The sequence below is a fragment of the Alligator mississippiensis genome, chromosome 12 (genome assembly GCF_030867095.1).
Source record: "Alligator mississippiensis isolate rAllMis1 chromosome 12, rAllMis1, whole genome shotgun sequence".
NCBI lineage: Eukaryota > Metazoa > Chordata > Crocodylia > Alligatoridae > Alligator > Alligator mississippiensis.
Window position 1 is genome coordinate 46,655,753 of NC_081835.1, and position 22,196 is coordinate 46,677,948.

The 22,196-nt window shown below is 49.2% G+C and overlaps 1 protein-coding gene across 2 annotated transcripts in view; it reads left to right on the plus strand.

The window, feature by feature from the left end:
- TEX264 (testis expressed 264, ER-phagy receptor) overlaps positions 1–11,586 on the plus strand; it is a 128,652-nt gene extending 117,066 nt beyond the window's left edge. For both annotated transcript variants that reach the window (XM_014600114.3, XM_006275140.4), the window contains exon 6: positions 10,698–11,586. In XM_014600114.3, the coding sequence (XP_014455600.1) occupies positions 10,698–11,020 (323 nt within the window). In that variant the 3' untranslated portion in view covers positions 11,021–11,586. The remainder of the gene's footprint in view (positions 1–10,697) is intronic.
- Positions 11,587–22,196: the final 10,610 nt, after the last annotated feature.

Sequence of the window (22,196 nt, forward strand, 5' to 3'; positions counted from 1 at the left end):
CACTAGATGTTCTGGGCAGATAAATGCCCAGGAAGAGAAGGGCCAAGTCTGTCTTTAGTCATGCCATGCAGCATTCTTAGCCAAGGACTGAAGAACATGGACTAAGATATGTGCCCTGCCTCTGAGTGCATGTTCCACTGGTTCCCAGCAGGAATTATGGAATGGGACTGAACCAGAATGGCTTCAAAAAGCCTTTTCTTGAGCCCATAGCTCAGTCCTAGCAGAATTGCTGCTGTCACTATCAGCCCCGTAGAATGAGGTTGATCAGAAAGGAAACAACTGCCATTATTATTTCATTTCCTTAGTAATCAGCAGAGATGGCAATGGGAAAATAGCAAGGGTCCATGACAACTTAATGGAGTTTTTGGAAGAACGTTCTATTGCCCCACCTTCCTCCATTAGAGGCCCAACTCCTGCCATTCAATTGGTGGGAAGAAAAAAACAATTCAATCTTCTGAGCTTTAGTTACTAGTGTTTTGTTTTGTTTTTATTGCAAAGCACTTGCTGGTACTAATAAAATCAGGGAACTGCTGTTTTCTCCTGGGCAACCTTGGTTTCAGAAGGATGGAGCGGGCCTGCCTCTGTCCTCTCAAGCTTCCAGACACAGCAAAACAATACATCTGGCCTTGTTATGAAAAATGATTATCGAGCTTTACCCTTTCTTGGACAGTAGTTAAAAAAGAAGCTTCCCCTCCAGCCATCCCCACACAGTGAGGTCTTCCTCACTTCTGACTGATTTTCCTTCCTTTTAGCCCTCTTCAACTTCTTTTACTGATTGCTAATATTATAGTAGCCAAGAAACCTTGCCTCTCATCTCCTCAGCTATCACTAAAGGAACAGGTTGAGTTTACTCTTGAATTGGAGACTTCTAAGGACAGTAGAGTTGCTGCATTCATTGGAGTTGATGTTTCAGTAGGGACACTTTCCCCTTTGAGTGACATCTGAGCCAGTACCCTCTTATGTTACTAGGAGGTGCTGTGCTGTGTTGTGCTGACTTTCCAGATAGATTATGGTAAGTGTCCTTGCAGAATTTCACATTCTCCTTCCCTTTATACACCCTGTTCCTTTAATTACATTAGATACTTCTATCTATCCCTAAATGGCAGTGTAGCTTTACTGGGTGGTGCAAAGCAGCTGCCACCCCCAGCCTGGAGGTGGGTGATGTGAAGTGATCCTTGTATGGATCTAGATAGTAATGCTGTAAAATGCTCTGAGTCTTGTGGGAGGCCATGTGCACATCAAGCAGTCCTGATGGTGGCTTTTCTGGAGGGGGGGGTTAGTGTTCCATAAAAGGGAAAGCTTTCCATTTGGCTCCCTGCCTCCTTGCTGGACCAGTATACACTGAGCTTCATGTATGCCGCTTTTACTGTTCTTTGGTGTATGCAGAGAAGAGGATGGAGCAGGTCAGGATATTAACATCTACCAGCGCTCATTACCACCCTAACCAACTGAATTTTTATACATGTCATAAATATGCTTGGCTCTCGACACAGAAATGAAGTAGGCCTGATTTTGATTCTTGCTGACTGCTAGGGAAGTCATGAATGACTCCACTAAAGTCAGTAGATTTTCTCTGGAGTAAAGCCAGTGCAAATGCAGAAAGAATTAGACTCAGTGGGTTTACCCTACAAAACTTGCCAGCTAAGAAACGCTTGTGAGTATGTTCAGTAGGGCTGTGTGAAATTTTGCCGGCAGTTTCATTTTGAAGCTGTTTTGAGCTCGAAACAACAAAATCGAAGTGAAACAGAGAGTTTCGAAACAGCCTTGAAACAAAACAAGGCAAGTCGAAACGTTTAACATTTTAAAAAATGTTTTGAGTTTTGAAGCTCAAGCTGGGCATCCCTGTAGGGAAACAGACACTAAAGTAAGGAGAGGGAGGGGGAAGAGGGGTGAAAGCGAGGAAGGAGTGCTCTCATTATTGACTGTGTAGCTGGCCAGTGACTGTCATCCTTTCCTGAGGTGCCTTCCAATCCCAGTGCTCTGGGGGAGGGATGGAAAAACTGCATAAAAGGCAGTATTGTTTGAACTGCCCTGCTTTCTGCCTTGGTGTCATCTGAGCAAGGGTGCACCTTAACACACACACATTGTCACCCACCCATGTCCCGAGTTTTGTTTGCCAGCAGCCTGAGGTGCAGTTTCCCCCAAACCCCTGCATCTATCTCCTTGAAACTTGGCAGGCTTTGTGGCCTCAGCAGAGGCTAGCAAGCCTGAAGTTTTGATCCTGCTGTGTCTTAACACGTACACGGGACATGAGTTTTTTTCTTTCAAGACTTCGAGGTTCAGTTGCCCTGAAACCCCTGCACCTATCTCCTTGAAATGTGGCAGGCTTCATGCCCTTGGAAGGGGCTATCATTCCTGCAGGTTTCATCCAAATCAGGTGAGAAATGTCAAAGTTATAGGCTGTTTTGAGCTTCCCCATTATAGCCTATGGGTGAAACATCGAAACAGCGTCAAAACAGCAAAACTGTTTCGACAAAAAGAAACAGAATAGCAGTTTCGAATTGCAGTTAAATTTTAAACGAAATGCTGTTCTGTCGAAATGTCGAAATGCAAGTCTAAACAAAATGGTGCCATTTTGCACAGCCCTAGTGCTCAGCATGGTCTGATTGCCCTTCGTGCAAGGATCTCAGAGTTCTTAAACCATGTCATAAATTCAGCCTTTCAGTCACTGGTGAAACCATCATCGTCCTCACTGTGCAGGTGGTGACATGACATGCCTGTGGTCAGATGCTGAGTTCGGGATAGAGCTGAGAAGTGCCATGAGCTCTAGAGCCCCTAAGAGAATCAGCTCTGGGTTTCTGGCTGTTCTTTAAACAACAAGGCATCAGTGATTGTTGGGGGGAGTCTTGAAGCTGTTTCCTCAGAGTGCAGAGGCACGTTATCCTCTGAGAAGACAAAGAAATCAGCAAAGGGCTGTGTTAGTGACACAGGCAATCTGCTTCTTCCCCAGAAACAGTACACTCATGTTTGTTGCTGTTGTCATAACTTAGTGATGTCATAATTGACAATGATTAATGTTTTCCAGGCGGGTTTTGTCATCCAGCCAGTTGCCCTGGCGACGGCTCTAAGCTGCTGTTTTTATCTGACACACTTGTCTCTTTCTCAGCTTTTTAATTGTGTTGTTGTCCAAACTAATGAGACAATGATCCAGGGACTGGAGCTGAGGATGGGGAGACTATGATCTGATCTCTCAGAGTGGGCAGGGAAAGCTGGCTGCCCAAGGACTGGGTGTGGGGACACAGATCATAGAGATGGAGACCTGAGGAGGTTAGAGGCAGGCAGCATCCAAGTGGTGCTCTGGGGCATGTATGGTAAAGGGATCATGGAGAAGGGTCTGTATGCGTGCTGAGAGGTCAGCCAGTGATCAGTGGACTGGGATGTGTCCTCTGATTGTGGAGAGGGTGGACCTAGGAGGACAGAGAGAGAACCATCTGCACATGGGGTTTGGATTGCAGAATCAGAGCAGGGTGGAGGTTTCCAAATACTTATTAAAGAAACTGGAGCAGTGGGCCCATCAGCAGCCACTGTCTATACTGTGACCCAGGTGGCCTTGTGGTGATGAGGGGTTTGATTGCAACATTGGCCTTCCTGAGACAGGTCTTCAAAATTATCTGTCTGCTCAGATTTGTCTCCCCCTATCCTCCAGGCTCCAGGTCTCAGCCCCTCTCAGGCTGCCTGTCTTCCTGCTGGGGGTCATCCATGACACAAATCTCACTGGAGTCCAGCTCTTCAAGGGTCGTGTCCCTAAATATTTCTGTACTTCGTAGGCTTGTAAAACACCCCTGGCCCCAGGCAAAGGGATACTGTGCCTGGGCTTGCAGCTGTCTCCCAGTGGAGGCATGTGCGCTTCTGCTTAGTAGTTCGCCTTTCTAATCATCCCCTTCCTCTCCTTGCTTCTCTGTAGTTTCCAAGCAGGCCCCTGCCTACTTGGGCAGCAAATACCTGTGGAATTTCATTTGGAGAGAACATTGCAGGCTGCACGTGACAGAAGTGCATTGTCAGTGTTGTTTGCTGCTGGGAGATGCTAACAGCTCTGCCTGTGGACAGGCAAAGGAGTAGCAGGCTCTAAGCAAGCTTCCCCCTGCACCTCAGTCATGACATATGTTCCCCTTGCTCTGGGCTTGCCACAGCCCTGCCAGTGCCTCTCATTCCTGACCTGAAGCCCCCTGCCATTCCAGCCCAGGGCTCCCCACACAGCCCTGCCAGCACCCTCCACCCTACTCTGCAGCCATCCGGTCCAAAACTTCTCCTGAGCTCAGTACACCAAATGTGCAGAGCTAGTTTGGTGTGGACACTGGTTGGAGTCCACTAATCTTCTTTGGTGAGCTAACCCCTAGATTTGAGAGATGGTCCTGCCTACTGCACCTCATGCCATTATTGGAGACGTTTCAAGTCTTTAAAGCTAAAAAGTCAGAACCAAGATTTTCAAGGAATGAGTGATTTGGGGTGCCTTAATTTTGACTGAAATGCAGCACTGCTCAGGCTCATGAAACTGCTTTCAAGGGCCAGATGCCCTTGAGACAGGGAAGCTGTGGGGCCTAGAGCTGAAATCAGGGGTATGGGAGAGGCTCTTTCATGAGATATATTTAACTTAAGTGGGATTGAGTTTCTCAGAGCTCCTTCTACAGCCTTGCACTAAGCAACAATCTTCCAGAGTCCAGTGTTTTTAATCAATTCTGCATTGACAATTGCTTGCTAAATGCAGAGAGCACATCCCAGGTTTTATGACTATTGACATGTCTCACTGAAGGGGTCAAGGCTGAGGAGATTCTTAAAAGATCTGTGACTCTTTCTGTTCCTGGCTGGTGCCGGGGTCCTCATGCTTCCAGCTGCCCATCAGCTGGAGATATGTGGAAGGATTTGTTGGTAAAAAGGCTGGGTTACTACAGCAGGATGGGCCAGGCAGACTCAGCTTCGGAGAAGAATTTGGGAGTGGATTGAGCTGTGGATCTTGAGAAGAAGAGGCCACTAGAAAGCAGCAGACTGAACGAACACATATGGTGGAGCTGAAATTGTCAAGTTCACCCAGCGTCTGGTTTTTATCAGTACCATACTTGCTCTTATATAGGCTGAGCTGCTTACCTGAGATACTCTTGAACTAACATAAATACTGGTACATACTGTGATTTGTGAGGTTTTAAAAAGAAGGAATCTATGTTCAACAGAAAGATGCTGAAAAACACCAACTGGCAAAATCAAGCACTCTAGGAAATGCCAGAATTAATATTTCTTTTTTACCCTTAACTCTGCTCTTTGTGCACATGATACAGTCCTCCATCACATGACCCCATACAGTTATTTCCTACATAATCATTGTCTTATTCAGTGCATAGGATGGAGACCCTCAAGAAATGAAACAGCCGTTCAGTTTTTCTTCATATCCTCAGGTGACCTGCCATATTTCTTGCACTCCTCACACTCAGTAGGGGATTATTTATTTTTGCATGGGCTTCTCTGTGGTATACTAATGTCTGAGCACATCACAGCTGATGAATTTAATTTCATAACTCCTGTGCGCTGTAGGAAAGCATTCTCATCATCCCCAAGTTACAGCAGAGGAGCTGTGGCACAGAGGGAGAAAGGGGCTGACATTTTGCATGTCTCAGTGATGGGTCACCAAGTTTGAGACCTCCTGGGTTTGATTTTGCAGACTAGGTGATCCCCTCCTTAAGACAGGCCATGAGACATACCCTAAGTGGTGCTGAGAAACCTTTCAGGGGCCTGGCCAATTGGTTTTGCTTACACATTCAGGGTGAAGTCCTTCACCAGATTTGGAGTCAGGAGGGAACATTGGCCTTCCTCAAACAGGTCTTTTCCTCAAGTCAGACAGTAAGGATCACTGGGTTTTTTTGGCCTAACTGTAGTATGGGGTATGACCCACTTCCTAGGAACATCTGGACATTCGCCCCCGGGGGTTACAAGAAATAATGGCCACAAGCTAGCAAAGAGCAGATTTAGATTGGACATTAGGAAGAACTTCTTCACAGTTAGAGTGGCCAAGGTCTGGAATGGGCTCCCAAGGGAGGTGGTGCTCTCCCCTACCCTGGGGGTCTTCAAGAGGAGGTTGGATAACCATCTAGCTGGGGTCATCTAGACCCAGCACTCTTTCCTGCTTATGCAGGGGGTCGGACTCGATGATCTATTGAGGTCCCTTCCTACCCTAACATCTATGAATCTATGAATCTATGAATAACTAATTCCTGCCACAGAAGGGTTTGGTGCCACAGCTTTGGTGATGTCCTCGTCTTGCCCTTATGAATATCATGTGTACTCAGGATCCTGTGTGCGCTATAGGATGCTTTGTGGCTATGATGTGCAGGAGACGACAGAGTAGGCATTGTTACATCCATGCAAGATGGATGTGTATATCTACACCAGTAGATCCTGGCTCTTTCATATCCCCGGTGGTTCACAACTCACTTTGTTCACAGTGGGTTGGTAAGTGAAGAACAAGCTATGCAGCTATTTGCTGTGGCTTTTACTTCCAAAGGTACCACTTCACTACCCAACTGAAGCACTCAGTGTTCCCACACAGATGTTACACACACACACGCAGCTACATACAGTACTCAGTACATGTGATAGACAAGGCCCAGGTATCTCCAGTTGGGTACTCAGAAAGTGAAGAACACTGAGGTGGTATCTTTCATTTCACGACCATCCTTTTTCTTCTTGCATTTCATTGTCTCATTTACTACATGGATCCAACTTCCATGGTAAAGGAGGCACAGTCCTATAGACAATAAACTGTTTGCTGCACAGCCCTGGATTCATTCCCAGAATGCTGTCCATCTTGGTACTGAATGAGGCAGGGTCCTTTGTTCAAAATAGTATGTGATCATGTAATGAAAGACTGTATCATAATGCACAAGCACAAAAGGGCTGAATGTTACTTCTGTATTTCTAACTCTTTGAGTGCAGCCTTCCTGATGGACTATTACATTGCTTTTGCCTGTGCAATATTAGTAAGATGCCAGTTGTTGGCTATGGACCTCAAGACACCACTGTGTTATAGAGCATGTTGCCACCCTGTCCTCCAACACTGTCCCCAGGGATATCTGCACTGCTAAGGTTGAGGCTGTATCTCAGGGTACTAGTTATGGGGGGTGTGCACGCAATTGAATTACTTCTTGCTACCTCTCCTTTTCACCCCTCCTGTATGGCATGATACACTGATCCTCTAGGCGCAGAAGGGCACCCCTGGTGTTCTCATGGCTGGCCTCTTGTGCTCCTGTCCACTGCAGTGCCTCGTGGATACACACACGTAGGGCTCGTTTCAGACAGCAGCACAGTGGCTGAAGGGCTTGCATTTAGAGAACTGGAGCAAGAGGAGAGGGCAGCTGGACCACAAAGCCTTTATTGTCTTCCTTGGACCATGCTTATGCCCCTAGGTGGGGAAAGCATTAGGCACACCGAGCTACCAAGAGACAAATGTCAGTGTCTCCCCACGTCTGAGCTGCATGGGCAGGGGGAGGGGGCAGCTTTAGTGGAAGTGCAGGGAGCTGGACCTAATGCTGAAATGCGTCCTGGGAACAAATGGAGCCTTGTTTGAAAGTGCTCAAGTCTCCAGGGCAGCTACTAGCTTTCTGATTCTAAAGAGCCTCCTCTGGGAGAGTGAACTAGGGGCTGTAGAGGAGCAGAGCTCGGGAACTCCCCTTGTAGGCTTGTCCTGCCCTGTTTTCTGGTTGGGGTGCACTGCAGGCCACGACTGGAGCTATTGGTAGGGCCGTGCAGGGAGCCCAGGATATATGTTGTGACAGTTGAGTGATACAGAAAAATAGCTGCTTGGATTTAGTGAAATCACCAGCTTCACTTCACTGAGACATTTAACATGCGTTTCCCAAGAAGCAGAATTCAGTGGCCCACTGCACATCCAGCTTGTTCAGCTCACCTCCTGGAAAACCTGTCCAGATCCATGTCTGAAGTACATAACCCAAGGGGCAAAGTACAGAGCCTTTGAAATACAAACTTAAATTGCCAGGGACTTCTGGAGCAGCCAGACTCTGGGGAGGTAGGTTGGTGACCATCCAGCTGCCACAGGTGCCAGCCCACATATGGTCCAGGGGACAGGGCAGAAGCTGCATCCTAGTTTACCCTGGCAGGTGAATCAGTATCATTCCATCCAGTAGTGAGCAATGGCTCACACATGCTCAAGCCCCCTACACCACGCACTGCTCCCCTGAGGGCTGGCGGGGCTCAGCCCTGTGTCCAGTTCCAAGCATCTGGGCTATATTCATGTGATCACTGCCATGCTGATCTCTATCACAGTCCGTGCACCTGCAACAGGCTTGTTAGCTCATTACTGAGGCACAATGTCAAGAGCAGAGCTTCTTGCAGGAGTAGCTGAGCCTTGTGCCTAAGGCACAATAGTGAAAGGAACCTGGGCTCTAGCACTGGTACTGCTCCTAACTCACTGTAAGCTGGAACAAGTCCCTTCCCCACTTGGTGCCTCTATTTCCCCCAGGGGCAACATGATGCTTTTCTAAGGCACAAAGAGCTCCTTTGATAGAAGTGCCTGTTCTTTATGATCTCAGTCTCAGACACCAGCCACAACCACCTGCTTTAACTCTCCTGAGACAGGAAAGTTCTGACTTAGAGTGGAGCAACTCTGACACATGCCAGCCAGCTGAAGGCTGGAGGAAGGTGCTTTCCTTTGAGAATCAAGTCCTTCAGAGCAGGGGGGTTTATACAGCCTGGAGCTTGGTGTGTCTGTGCTGCAGGGGTCGGGCATAGGTGATGGGAGAGAAATGCTGACGCTGACGACCAATTAGTGCTATCAGTAGCAGCGTTTTTGTGATGCTGACAGCGCCTGCTTGCTAATAGCCGGAGGCGGTGGCTACCCAGGGGACCTTGACGGGTATAGCTGCTCATGAATAACTAGTCCTCTGTAACTCCTCTGGTAGCATTTAGCTATTAGGGACTAACTCCCTTGTGTGAATACTGGGATAAAGTCCTGTTTATTATCGAATGGAGTGTGCACTTGGGAGCTATTCCACAGGAGCTGTTGTAGAATAGCACGTTTGGCAGACACAGGCAGTGTCCCCACTGTTCCCACTGGCTGTCACCTGGCCATGAATCGTGCTGGATTTCATTCACTTCTAGGACAGTCAAGCTACAGGCAGTTCCAAATTTCCATCACTGCATGCCCAGTATAGAGCTCCTTGTCAGTGCTCAGTGGTGTCACTCCCCAGTGAAGCCGTTTCACTGCCCCTGCCACCCCATGGCAGGACTCTGCAGGCTCACCCAGATGTTTATCTCCTCTCTGCAGAAAGTGCTGGTGCCTTAAAGCATTTGGAAAAGCACAAGTGGGGCAAATACGAAGTGCTAGGGGGCAGGTTTGGGTGCAGCTCACCAGAGAGTGCATTGAAATGTAAAGGGCTGTATGACTGCATGTTGAAGCCATTCAAAGAAGTGCAATTCGGGTTCTCCTGGCAGTGCCTACTCCCTGCTACTTGGCCTGCTATGTCTTCTGGTTAAACCCTTAGAAAACTGGCTAGTCCTATGGTGTTTTCTTGTTCAGGGCTGCCAGTTTCTTGGGGTGTGGTGCAAGGGATGAGAGGGTCTGTGTCTGAAAGGATGTTGCGGCTTGGTCAGCTCACTGGTTGAGCCTGTCTTTCATGACGCTGCCCCAGGCTCTTCCTCAGCCAGCCCTCCTCCATTAGTGCCCCTCACTCCTACTGCCTTTTGCTTCACATCAGGAGCAAGCCAGGGGGAGGCAACTGCCAGCAGCCTGCCCTTCTCCTAACAGGTATATGCTAGCCTGGAACCCAGGGCAACTCAGCACTCAGAGGGTGACTGGTGGGGCAATAAGAAGTATGAAGAGCAGAAGGCTCTCTGCTAGCAGGAGGAGAGGGAGGAGGAGTGGAGTGGAGATCTTGGTGTCTTGGAAAAACTAGGCAGTTGGAAGGGAGGGGGGATCAATTTGCAGGAGGAAAGGGGACAGTGGAGCTAGAGGAGAACAGAAATTAAAGCAAAGTGTCATAGAAAGAAGCTGGTCTCTTCCTGAGAGCTATAAGGGTGAAATGTATCTTGTCCAGCATGTGTGCAGTAGCTGTCCTAACAACCTAGCATTACTCAGTGAACCTGAACTCCTGCAATGACATGGTACTTTGTACCTGATTATTACTGTGCCCCACAGTCTATTTTGGTGCTTTATGATGGCATATATGAAACTTTACAGGGTAACTTCAGCTGGGCTGGAGCCTTTGGCTTTTGCTTGGTCATCCTAATGCCCTAATCTGGACTTGGTATCTTAGAAACACCAGAATGCAAACAGATGCCTGCTGAGAAGCACATACCAGCCAAAAGCGCCCTAGTCTCCAGGTGTTTGGGACAGAGCCAGATGGGCTGGGGTGATAATGCATGCCTGTGCCATATGCTCCTTGGCATTTTCTGCAGCTGAGAGACTGCCTCCTTGGCAGGATGGCACTTTCCCCATGATCTCCCCCAGCCTTCCCAGGTGAGCTCCCTTGCTGGGAAGGATGAGAGGATTTGTACAGTTTGTTTGGACTTGATCTCTTTTGCAAATATCTCTTTGACAGGGTTCTTCCCTTGGCAGAAGCCCCTTCATGGGGGCTAATGGAATAACAATGGGACTGAACTCTCCAAGGCTGGAGCTGTAGGAACAGCCTCCTCTGCCCTGCTCTGCATTGCCCTTTCCTCTGTGTTAACCTCTTCCTCTTCTCTCCTTTCCCAAGGGGCTGACACCCTGAGTGAGACGAGTTCTATCAGCCTGGAGGCCACGACTGACAGCCGAGAGACCTCCGTGGCCACCTCCATCCTGTCACCATTCACAGCTGGCCACGGCCGGGATGAGACAGACAATCGCAGTGAGCACAGCTACAGTGAGTCGGGGGCCAGCGGCTCCTCCTTTGAGGAGCTGGACCTGGAAGTCAGTGGGGATGGCGATAGCTCAGCAGCGCTACCTTCTGAACTGAGCTACACAGAGGACCAGGAGAGCATGAAGACCAAGTGGACCAAGGAGCCTATTGCCTTGGAGAAGGAGAGAGGAGAAGAATAAAGCAGAGTTCTTCCAGCTTCCTTGCCTTTAGTAGGGATTGTAATCACAGAGAACTGATTGCCTGTCCTGTTTTCTTTCTCTCCAACCAAGAGATTTCAGTCACTGATTCTTATTGAGACCTGCTCCCTGCTCTCTGCAGATGGGCACTTTGAGTGGTAGAGAGAAGGACAGTTATACCAAGGGGAATTGTTGCTGGGAGCTGTTCTGCAGTAGCCATTCACCAGCATATGTATTACAGCAGAGAGCTGGGGGGCGGAGGTGCAGTCTGTTTGATGAGCAGTGAAATGTACTTGCAGTTTGTGTGTCTGTAAATGCACAGTGAGCTCTGCACAAGCCAGTGGATGTGTGTGTGTGGACAGCCCAGGTCCTCTCCCCACCCCCACACCCAGCCCCTTCCTCTCCTCCAGGCAGCCTGTTTCTCTGTCACACAGACACATATTTACTGGCACCAAAGAGCAAACAATGGTTTTGTTCCATAAAAATGAAAGGTACAATGTAAAATTGCCGTTCTGAAGCTGACATCAGAGCGTTCGGGATCTGTAATAAAGTGAATGCTTTTGCTCTGAGTTTTGCAGGTTTGAGGGTAGGGGTCACGGGGCTGTCTCTGGAAGCGTTGGTTCTTGTCCTTTTTCACATTTAGCTGGACTGTCCCTGTGCTTCAAACTTTCTCCGCTCTCAAATTATTCTACCTTGTAGAAGACCTGGCTTTCCCTGCTGATTGGAGCTGGAGACATTACTCTTGTTAGGAGCAGCTTGGGGTCTAAGTGAAATTCATTGAGGCCTTTCAGTACACACAAGCCTACACCAGTGATAGCATCCTCACTAGGGGCATTGACTTGCTGCCACTTGACTTGGACTGAAAGAGTCGGGGAGACCAAGCTCCTCTTTCTGTGTTAGAAGATGTCCCTCTGGGCAAGGGTAAAGCATGCTGGCGGAGGCAGCAAAGAGAAGCTTGCCTTGCCACCTCCTGTGTTCCACCTACGGGGAATAGAGGGTTTATCTCTCCATCTGCCAATCTTCACTTCCATGACCTCAAACACAATTAGACTAAACTGTCCCCTTACCACCCAAGACTCTCTCCTCTGAGGGTTCAAATCTTGTTCTGGCAGCTCTCTGCTCTGCTTTCCTATTCCCACTTTTTTTCCTGCCTTCTTTAGAGCCAGACCAAGTCCCAGGCTAGAGAATGAGAATGACACTTTGCATCATCTTTACAGCCTCCTTGAAGGCTTTCACATGTTTTTTGGTGGGGAGCAGGGTGGGATGGGCAGGGAGCTGCTGCATAGTATTCTTAGGGGTAATTGTGGGGAACATAGTTCTTCCCTGGTTATACTGTAGATGCCTGGATGGGGTGCTGTGGTATAGAAGAGATTGTCTGTGTGGGAGCCGGTCCAAAATGTGGTTTTCCTGTGCAGAAGGTTTATAGACAGAATGCTGTATGTACATGTAGAAGTGGGGAGGGTATTCAGGGCTATTGCAATGGTTTCCCAGCACTGGGGGGTTATGCATAGGATCTGTAGATATACTTCAGAGCTAGGGGAGATTCACACATACACACACGCGCACACAGAGTATTGGGATATCTCAGTGCTGGTGATTCTCAGATGCACTAATACAGTGTTGCAGACACAGTTTGGTGCTGGAAGTGTGCCCATTCAGTGCTGGGGTGTAGTGGTGGGGGGAGAATGTAGAGGTAGATGCAGATTTCATAGAGGCTGTTGCTGAGTGGAGCTTATGTACTGCTCTCCCACTGCCAGAGGTTCCCAGGTGCTGAGCTGAAAGCTTTCACAGTGGTGTGCATCACTGTAGATCAGATTTTATATCATAGCATATCCTTTAGCTTGTCACCGAAACCCAAGTAATGCTGGGGATGCAGCCTGTAGACTGAACTGGGTCAGCCTGGTGACCCAGACCCTAATCTGCATTGAGGGTCAAAGGAGGCACTGGTCAGGATGCATTCCTGGCTAAGGCTCTTGTATGGATATAGAGTAGTATAGAGTGGAGACAACTTGGAACTGAGATCAGTGAAAAATGATCTGTGGAGACCCTTAGCATTTTCAGAGCTCTGTTCTCTTGACTGGATGGAGACATCCAGAGAGAGGAGGGAGAGGGCAGGAGGGAGGCTTGAAAGTCCCAATCTTCCCTCCTGCCAATATGCTCTTCAGCTCACGTCCTCCCTGTAGGAGCCCCAGATCAATGACTTGCTCAGTGTTTGTCAGTGGACCTAGATCCATGCAGCATGAATGGAGTTCAGCACCCAGCAATCTTCAGCCTTGCCTTGTGCCTCAGCATCGACCCAGTCTGCAGAGAAATCAATGGTGACGGTTAGCAAAATGACCTGCTTGCCCCGCTCGGCCCAGCTGGCAGCTCGGCCCCCTCCCCAAACGCTCCCACTGAACCTTTCCTCTCCTCCGTGCACTTGCTGCTGTTCTTGCTGCTCCAAGTCCATTGATCACTATTTCCACTGAGACTGTTACATTTTCATCCTTCCAGGGGGTGTTGTGCAGAGCAATCCACAGTCAGACTGTGGCTGCCATCCTGTCCATTGTGTGTCATCACCATCCACTGCATTTCAGGCTGTCTCCCATTTCCTGTGAGCACCTGGGTGGGAAGCCCCACCTCAAAATCCACAGAGGCAGAAGGCTGCTCTGTCTGCATCTCATCTCCCCACAGAGGTCCCAGCATCCAGAAGCTGGAGCAGATACATACTCTGAACACAGGGACTTGGTTGGGCACTAACCTTTTGGCACCCAGGGGATTTTCTTATGTGGCATCACCATGGACATATTGGTGGGAGCTCCCAGGGCATATGGGACCTCTGGGATGTCTGCACCTGCCCATGGTGGTGGGTTTCTTGAGGCTGGTTAGGTCTGTGGACTTACTTGAGCATCATCAGGCACTGCTACTTGGCATCCAGTGACTTCCTTTGGGCACACTTGGGACTTCAATGAGCAGGACCTCATGCTGCCAGCCTTAGGGGAGTGTTTACACCAGAGACCTCAGACAGTTTCAAAGCCTGTGAGAACAAACGTGTGCGCGTGTCTATATACGTGGCAGGTGTGTACCTGTTTCTGTGAGCATGTGTGTAGGGGAGCTTTTTTGTGTGCAGGTATATGTGCATGTTTCTATGCATGCATACAGGTGCATGTAAATAGTCAGGAGGGTGTGAATGTTTCCCTGTGTTTTTATGTGCACCTGTATGCAAGGCTATATGCCTATCTGTATCTAAATGTGCAGGCATATGAGCCTATATGCAAGGTAGTGCATCCATGTTCCTGTGTCCAGGAAGGTAAGTTTATGTTCATGAAGTCACGGGCCCCCATGCATATCTGTACACACCTCACTGTGTCTGTGTACACGTCTGTATGAGTGTATGCAATCAAGCTCCTCATCTCTCTCCAGCAAGGAGGGCTGCTGCAAGTGCCCAGAGGAAGCAACAGCAAGAAGCTTCGGCTGGACAAGACAATACCCTTCCCCCAGGTTTGGCTGAGGTACCACACGACCATCCCCTTGCTGCATGTTGCATGGGGGGCTGTAAAGGAAAAAAGGAAGTTTGCTCCATTTCACAGTAATGGCAGCTTGTCTGGGAATCCTGCTGTGAGGTGGGGGGAAGGGGAGAGCTGTCAGAGCTCGTGTCTTGTCATTTGGAAACAAATCCTGTTTTACAGTGGTGCATGTGTGTGTGCATTCAGCCCTCCATACCTGCCTGGCCACTGTGTTCACCTAAGGCCTTCCCTATATGTGTACATGTGTGGATGCTGTGTATGACACAGATACACATGTATGAGTATGGATGTGTAAGTACATGGAAGAGCAGGTGTGTAGGGGTGTGGGTAGGGGGTGCATGACCACAGCCATATACCAATGTATGCAGCCTCATTTGGCAGAGCAGTCAGGGGGGAACCCGTGTATCCTGGAGGCTTGAGTGCATGGGGCAGGTACAGTGCGCCTGCACGCTGGCCCAGGCAAGCTCCTCCCTCCCAGCCCTGACACCCCATGGCTCTCCTTTCTCTTTTGGAGGGGGAGCAACAACTGTCCTGCTGCTGCCCAAATGCTCCCTCTGCAGTTGAAGTCATGGGCCTGCCTTTGTCATGAGGAATGGCCAGGGACTGCCCTGTCCCATGGTGGGAGGAGGAGCTGGAGGGAGCATCCAAGCAGTGCTGGCCTCCAGTGACCTCCTCTGGGTCAACAGCTTCCTCCCACCAGAAGCTACCCGGGCAGCGGGGTGGGAGGACACATGCAGCTGCCCCCAGTGCAAGTCCTTCCTCTGGAGCAGCCAGGGATGCTGCTCTCTCAACATAAGGTCCAGCAGCCAAAGACAGCACCAGCCCCCTGGTAAAACCACTGCTGCCCAGCCCTGGAGAGCACACCTTGTGGGGATGGGAGCCCTGAAGCCTGAACCAGGGGGAGGGAGAAAGACCAGTGCAGTCCATCCCAACCTCCCCCTGGAGAAGGGGTATTTGAGGGGTCATTGAGTAAGACAGGCCTCCCCTACCATATGCTAGAAAAGAGTTAAGTTTAGGGGCCTATTGTCAGGAACCTGGCAGCAGGCAAACCAATTAGCCCCCAGCTGGCCCTGGATACTGGGCTGGGCCTGACTGCCAGTGGCCTAATGACCTCCAGCTGGCCCTCAGCTGCCTGCTTATAAGAAGCATCTTGTTCACTGCCAGCAGGCTGCTCAACAGGACAGGTGTCTCTTTGACTGGTTTTGGACTGCTGATTCCTTGTTCCTCATTCTGTTTCCTGCCTGCTGACTCCTTCCAGATCCCACCCTAGATCCCTTTGCTCCAGACTGACCTGGCTCCAGCCCAGTCCTTTGTATGCTAACAGCCAGCTTGTGGCTTGTCACTTTAGTGATCACTAAAGTGATTTTCCTTGCACTGTCCCATGAAGGGCAAAGCCCTCCTGTTCAGCACTGCAGGGTTCAGTTGCTTGTGGCAGTTTTGCAGCACTGGGGACTCCCTGTTCTCTGCCATGAGTAGCCAGAGGTTTTCTTGTTTCCTCTCCCTCCACAGGACTGGGCTGGGTCAAGTCAGAGGCAGAGCAGGTAGAAGGTCTGTATACATGTACTGATGCAACTGTTAAGATCCACCCTGGATATGATTCCAGAGAGTTATAATAATAAATTACTATTAGTTCAACACAGCAGTGTCCAGAGTGGTGTTGCTGAACTTACAACATATCATCACCCACATCCTAGTCCAGGGGCAGCCAATTATTTTGGGCAGAGGGCCGCTTACTGAGTTTCGGCAAGCCATTGAGGGCCACATGACAAGTAACTCGGGGCAGATTAATATTAATTTTCTAAATTTTTAGGGGCCCTGCAGGCTGGATAGAATGGCCTGGCGGGCCACATCCGGCCTCCAAGCCACATTTTGCCCACCCTGTCCTAGTCCCATGCAGCTACAGCTGCCTGCCCTTAGCTAGTAACTCCAGTCTAGATTCCTGCCTCCTGCTCCTAAACCCCCTGGCTTGTGGCTACCCAGGGTGATGACTTATGTGTTGGTCTCTTACAGACCTTGGCTTCCTGACTGCCTGCTCCTGATTCCTGACTCTAGCTAGGATTCTGGCTTTCCTGGCCTTGTCTTCCTGGTCTCCTGAGTTGTTACCCTCTGCAGTCAAGCTGTGTCCCCACCATACCTCTGATACAGCGCTTTGGCCCATAACTCCTCTCTCCAGCTCTCTGTGGATCCAGACCATGCACTCCAGCCTGGGGAGTGCCACAGGGGACACATGGGCTTGCAGATTCCTACAGCAAACTCTTGGTCTGGTGGGACTTGTTTGCTATAGATTTTCAGCTGCTTCAAGCCACATCTGCTTGTCTTTCTGGACCATTGTTCTGCCTGTTGAGGTCTAATGGGGGTAAGACAGCAATGAGCCAGATGCAATCCGTCTTGTTGCAATGTGCTCTGAGGTGGCTGGTTCCTCCTAAGGACTGTGACTCCTGTTTTGTGCATGTAGGTGCCCAGCAACCTGCCATCTCTGGTGATCAGGCCTCTAGTCCTGACTGGGCCCCATGAAAAACCTCATGGCTTGTTCCTATCCCACCCTTGGCCAATACACAACATGGCCTGGACCTTGGGAAAGGCACGAGTGCATCAGCAGAGCCAGACCAGAGCCCAGGTGTGGAATGGCAGGAGCCTGCTCATAGCAGCTTTCACTTTGCCCTCCTTTTGCCTGGCCCTGCCCACTGCTGCCAGACCCTCACCTTCATTGGTGACTTGACCCAGCACAGGTGTCAATCTGTTTATGTGGAGCGGTGAAAGCCATGTGGTAACCATGGGTGCCTCTCAGTTTGGAAATACACAAGGGATCTGACCTAGGGCCAACTGATGTCAAGGAGAGTCATTCCACAGATGTCAGCTTGGACTGGGCCTGTGGTGGGCACAGCTGGGGACACAGCAAGCCAGCCAGTGGAGAGATAGGAACCTAGGGCCAAATTCACCTCTGGGGCAGATCCACTGGAGTCCAAGGATTTATACCAGAGAAGAACAAAATGGGACCCTGATGCAACTCGGCTTTAGGGGCCCCTTCCTGCAGTCTGCAGGTCTGGCTGCTCTCGGATATTGCCCCCTCCAGACCCTGGACCTGCTGTCTTGGAAAGAAGCTTGGATCCAGAAATCTGCTTTCAGGGCAGAGGTAGAGATCACAGCAGGACCTATGCTCCTAGGCTATAAACCCTAGGAATCTGCTTCATGTGGTCTCTACTAGAGCGCTGCATGCTTTTCTGAAGGTGGAAGTGGTATCTATGAATGAGAGAGAGGCATGATGCATGGAAATGGGCCTAAACCAAAGTGAGCTCCCAGTACCTGGGTCCTAACGTTGTTTTAGGTCACATCTCTTTCTAGTTCAATTCGAGTATCTGTCTCCAAACGCAGGGCTGAGATGCCCAGCTCCTTTCTGATGGTGTCACAGTGTGTACATTGATAAATTACCCTGGGATGGAGAGCAGACAGACCAACATCTATTTCAGGGCAGTCACACACCGTAGGCAGCTGTTATTGTGCTTCACCAGCAGGTGGCAGGGAAGCAGATAATAGGCTCTTTGCTCTGAGTAAAAAGTATAAATGGCATTAGCTATGCGCACAGAAGATAAGCACCAGCGTAGTTTCACCCTGATGTCTGCTGGGGTAACTCTATGGTAAACTCAAGTTAATTCCACCAGCATAAAGCTGGACATCGTGCATCTGCCACTCTTTTATCCTGGTGTGATGGCTCAGGATGCTGGAATGAGCATGTTGTGTGCCTAAGCCCACCAGCTAAATTCCGACTGGGATCAGAGAGAAAACCTGAGTTGCCAAACTGGCTGAATGGAGAGTAGAACAGAGCAAACCTTTCATAGTGGCCCAGTGCTGCACGAGGCATCACTTTGCATGGAGAACTGGGCTGGCATGAGGATTTTGCAGACACAGAGGTGCAAATCTATCACTGCCTTCCCATGAAGCCCACGAAGGAGTCAGGTATAAGCCAGGGGCGCTCCATGCAGTTCCTGTGGTTAAAAATCTAGAGTTTCTAGTTCTCTTCTTTGATACTGAACAGCCTAAGTGCAGATCTCTGTGGAAGGCAGAGGCGGAATCACCTGTGCCTTCCTGATAAGTATTGTAAAACTAGCAGTACTTCCTGCCCTTGCAGTGGCAGGACACTGACAGTGCCCTCATCCCTCTGCTTTCCCTGTAGCAAGTTCAAGGGTGTGTTTGATTTTTCTGGCAGCGTGCCTGCTAATTGTTCATAGAAGTAGGGATTGTGTGTGAGGGCTTCTTCCCAGAGGTTTTAAGAATAAGTTAGACCAGTGATGCCCAGGCCACCTGGTTCCATGACTGGATTGGGGATGCAGAGTTGGCAAGTTGGGCCAGTCTGGAGGCCTGGTCCAATGCAAAGAGATAGCCAAATTGGACCACAGACAGATCCTGAAGACCAATCCCATGCACTGGATCAGACTCCAGAATGACTGTGTGCACCAAACTAGGCTACAGGTTGGCCCTGTGCACTAAAGGTTGAGCACTTCTGGGTTAGACCAACACTTACCTGGGATGGGTTACACGACTGATCCTTGTAAGAGTTGGGGGCAAGATGCCCTCCAGAGGTCCCTCCCAGCTCTACTTCCCTATGATCCCATGAAGAAAAAAATTTATATTGAATAAATCTTTTCCATCTGATACTTGGCTGTGTTGGTCAAGGGCTGTACTTCACCATAGAATGATAGAATCATAGAAAATGAGAGTTGGAAGGGACCTCAGTAGGTCATTTAGTCCACCCCCCTACTCAAAACAGGATCATCCTCAACTAGATCATCTGAGCCAAGGCTTTGTCTAGCCGGGCCTTAAAAATCTCCAGGGATGGAGATTCCACCACCTCCCTAGGGAATCCATTCCAGTGCTTCACCATCCTCCTAGCAAGAAAACTTTTCCTAATATCCAAACTAAACTTCCCTTGCTGCAACTTGAAACCATTGCTCCTTGTTCTGTTATCTGCTACTACTGAGAACAGTCCAGCTCCATCCTCTTTCAAACCCCTCTTCAGGTAGTTGAAGGCTGCTATTAAATCCCTTCTCAGTCTTTTCTTCTGCAGACTAAATGTGCTCAGTTCCCTCAGCCTCTCCTCATCTCTAACCATTTTTGCTGCCCTCTGCTGGACTCTCTCAAACTTGTCCACATACTTTCTATAGTGGAGGGCCCAAATCTGGACGCAGCACTCCAGATGTGGCCTCACCAGTGCAGAATAGAGGGGAATAAATACTTCTCTTGATCTGCTGGCAACACTCCTACTAATGCAGCCCAGTATGCTGTTAGCCTTCTTGGCAACAAGGGCACACTGTTGACTCATATTCAGCTTCTTGTCCACTGTGACCCCCAGGTCCCTTTTCTGCAGAGCTGCTGCCCAGCCAGTCAGCCCCCAGCCTGTACTGGTGCATGGGATTGTTTCATCCTAAGTGCAGGACTTTGCACTTGTCCTTGTTGAACTTCATGAGATTTCTTTTGGCCAAATCCTCCAATTTTTCTAGGTCTTTCTGAATCCTATCTCTACCCTCTAGCATATCTACTACTCCCCCCAGCTTGGTGTCATCTGCAAACTTGCGGAGGGTGCACTCCATCTCATTTTTCAGATTGTTGATGAAGATATTGAACAAAACCAGCCCCAGAACTGACACCTGGGGCACTCCACTTGGTACCGGCTGCCAGCTAGATCTTGAGCCATTGATCACTACTCATTGAGCCTGACAATCCAGCCAGCTTTCTATCCACCATTCATTCAACCCATACTTCCTTAGCTTGCTTGCAAGAATGCTGTGGGAGATGGTATCAAAAGCCTGGGTAAAGTCAAGGTATATCACATCCACTGATTTCCCCACATCCACGGAGTCCATCATCTTGTCATAGAAGGAAATCAGGTTGATCAGGCATGACTTGCCCTTGGTGAATCCATGTTGACTGTTCCGAATCACTTCCTTCTCCAAGTGCTTAGAAATGGATTCCTTAAGGATCTGCTCCATGATTTTTCCAGGGACGGAGGTCAGGCTGACTGGTCTGTAGTTCCCTGGATCCTCCTTCTTCCCTTTCTTAAAGATGGGCACTAAATTTATTCTTTTCCAAGCATTCAGGACTTCCCCGATCACCATGAGTTTTCAAAGATAATGGCCAGTGGCTCTACAATCATGTCAGCCAACTCCCTCAGATGCATTGCATCTGGACCCAGGGACTTGTACACATCCAGCTTTTCTAAATAGTTCCTAACCTATTCTTTCACCACTGCTGGCTGCTCACCTCCTCCCAAAATGGTGCTGCCCAGTGCAGCAGTCTGGGAGCTGATCTTGCCTGTGAAGACTAAGATAAAAGAGGCATTGAGTACTTCAGCCTTTTCTACATCATCTGTCAGTAGGTTGCCTCCCACATTTAGTTATGGACCCACATTTTCCCTGATCTTCCTCTTGTTGCTGACATAGTTGCAGAAACCCTCCTTGTTACCCTTTACATCTCTTGTTAGCTGCTACTCCAGTTGTACTTTGGCCTTCCTGACTTCATCCCTGCCCTTCATCCCCTTGTGCACATGCATCTCTACATGCCATCCACCCATAAGATTTGCATGTCCCATTTCTGTTTTGCATGCCTTGGTTTTGTGAGCACAAATGGTATGCAAATGCAGAATGGATTGGGTGTCTACATGTAACTTCCCTTGGCCTGGGCTTTGTGGACACAAATGGGGCGTCTGGGCTTCAAATCTATCACTTGTGCACACCAAGATGCCGGTACGCTAATACCACGCACATGCACAAGAGGCCACAGTCTGGAAGCCGGGTCTGAAGAAGTTATTTGGGACTGAATGCCTAAAGCTCAAAGCCAAGTGATTAGTATTGGTGCTTGTCACTCATTAGGGTACTTGAACTGCTGGAGAATTTTGATTCGTTTGGGTTTTGTTTTTGTTTTGGGGGGGGGGGGGGGGGTTGTCCTGAAATGAAAATCTTGTTCTGTCTGTATTTAAATATTGATTTTATATGCAGAAGGCTTAAAACTACTGATGCACCAAGCAGGCTTAGACACATAGGTGTTGGGGATGGCACAGAATTTCATTGTGGAGATGAAAGACTGCCGTTAATGTTCCATTCACACTGCAAAACCATCATCATCATTCTGGATAGAGACCTGACTGTATTATTAGTATGGAAGAGATATCAGCTCAAGTCTGGGCCAATCCTTGCATATGCCTACGCTATATACAAGATGATGGACCACATCTAACACATGATAAGTGGGCCACCCACAACCATGCTTGGAGGTGTAACTGGTCAATTCTGCCCCCTGGGAGGCAGTGGTCTGCGGGTGGGGCTGGTGGCTCAGCACTGCAGGGGGAGATATTACCTTTTTTTCGTTGCTGCTGACACGTGTGTTAAACAGCCACTTAACAACCAATTTTCAGCTGCAAAAGGAGGCAAGACAGTTAATGCCTCCCCTGTTTCTGCCAGCCCCTGCCCCTGAATGGCATGACACTACCACCTGCACACCCATCAACCACGTCACTGCCAGAGGCAGAGCCACTGCCTGGAAAATGCAGGGGGAGAGGAACTCTTCTGGCTCCACTTCTGCACCCCTCTTAGGCAGTGCACAGGGTTTGCACCCCACTTGCCCCTGTGTTGTTACTCTCCTGACCAGGTTACTGGTGCAGTAGTACCAGGTTACTGGTGCTA